We start from the raw sequence: 1208 nt of genomic DNA on the forward strand, positions 1-1208 counted from the left end.
ACCCCCCGGCGGCCCCCCCCCCCCCACCGCCCGCACCGCGCCGCCCCCTCCCCACCTTCGGGGGAGCCCTAACAACCGGGGGGGGTGGCTCGGTACCGCAACCCATCAACTTGTCCCCTGTCCCCCCCGAACTGCCGGCCGATGGGGGAATGGGGGGGCGCGGGAGTCCACGTGCGAGTGGTGCTGAAAGCGCCGGCGGGGCTGCGGGGCTGCGGCCGCCCGGGAGCCCCGGGAGGGGCGCGCACAGCCCCGCGGGCGGCCGGCTCCGCAGCCGGGGGCAGAACGGCACCGCCGCACACCCCCGGGGCACCGGGCGGACGAGCCGGGCCCCGCACCTCCGCACCATCCGGCAGCACCGGCTCTTCCCCGGGGTGCCCCGGCAAGCAGCGGGGGGGTCCGTCCGCTCCCCGCGCTCCGGCTGCGGCGCGCCGGGGAGCCGCGCAGCAGAGCTCCCCCCCCGCGCTGCCTACCTGGCTGTCAGCTAGGTAACTGAAGACGAAGGAGGAGAGATCCTCGTCGAGCAGAGAGCCGCAATCCGGCCCCGGCTCCGCCATCTTCCACCTCCGGCTGGGGCTGAGCACCGAGCATGCAGCAGGCGCGGCGGCGGGAGCCGGGCGGCCGGCGGGGCGGGGAGCGCGGAGCGCCGGGGCGGAGCCGCCCGCAGCCCCCGCCCGCAGCCCCCGCCCGCAGCGGCTGCGGGAGCCGGGCACGGGGGGATCGCTGCGAGGAAGCGCCCCGAGGGCTTTGCAGACACGCGTGGGACAGCACTTTTTGTGTGTCCCTTGGAAGTGGCACCCCGTCACACGGGGGGTGCCCAGCATCGCCCGCTGGCGCGGCACGGCCCCTGGCTTGCTCTGAGTTTGGATGTGTGAGCGCTGGGTGCAGCGGGTCAGAGCAGGGGGCTCGTCCAGGCTCTCTGCGGGGCTTTTAAAGTAGTTCCTGCAGGAGCGCCTTCCCCAGGGACACGCACACGCAGGGGGAACCCACTGTGAGCAGTGCCACTGCTCGCACCTTAAAATTGCCAGCGTTTAAAAGTGGGAGCATCCAACAGCGCCAGGCACCTCTCAACAGTCCCCAGATCACCCCATTTGGAGTGATATTTGGAGATACAAAAACCCTGAGAGCCACGGTTGGGCCAGGGGTCACTTCCAGGCTCGGTGGGTCTGCACGAAGTGGGACCAGGGGACTGCAGTAAAGAGTAGAAAGGA

The 1208-nt window shown here is 71.9% G+C and overlaps 1 protein-coding gene across 1 annotated transcript in view; it reads right to left on the reverse strand.

The window, feature by feature from the left end:
• Nucleotides 1-609, reverse strand: part of PPARGC1B (PPARG coactivator 1 beta) — a 46102-nt gene extending 45493 nt beyond the window's left edge. Inside the window, exon 1 of the mRNA XM_041397522.1 lies at nucleotides 471-609. Coding sequence (XP_041253456.1) covers nucleotides 471-554 — 84 coding nt within the window. The 5' untranslated portion in view covers nucleotides 555-609. The remainder of the gene's footprint in view (nucleotides 1-470) is intronic.
• Between the last annotated feature and the right edge of the window lie 599 nt (nucleotides 610-1208).

Source organism: Onychostruthus taczanowskii, unplaced genomic scaffold (assembly GCF_017590055.1).
Source record: "Onychostruthus taczanowskii isolate IOZ18803 unplaced genomic scaffold, ASM1759005v1 scaffold14, whole genome shotgun sequence".
NCBI classification, from domain to species: domain Eukaryota; kingdom Metazoa; phylum Chordata; class Aves; order Passeriformes; family Passeridae; genus Onychostruthus; species Onychostruthus taczanowskii.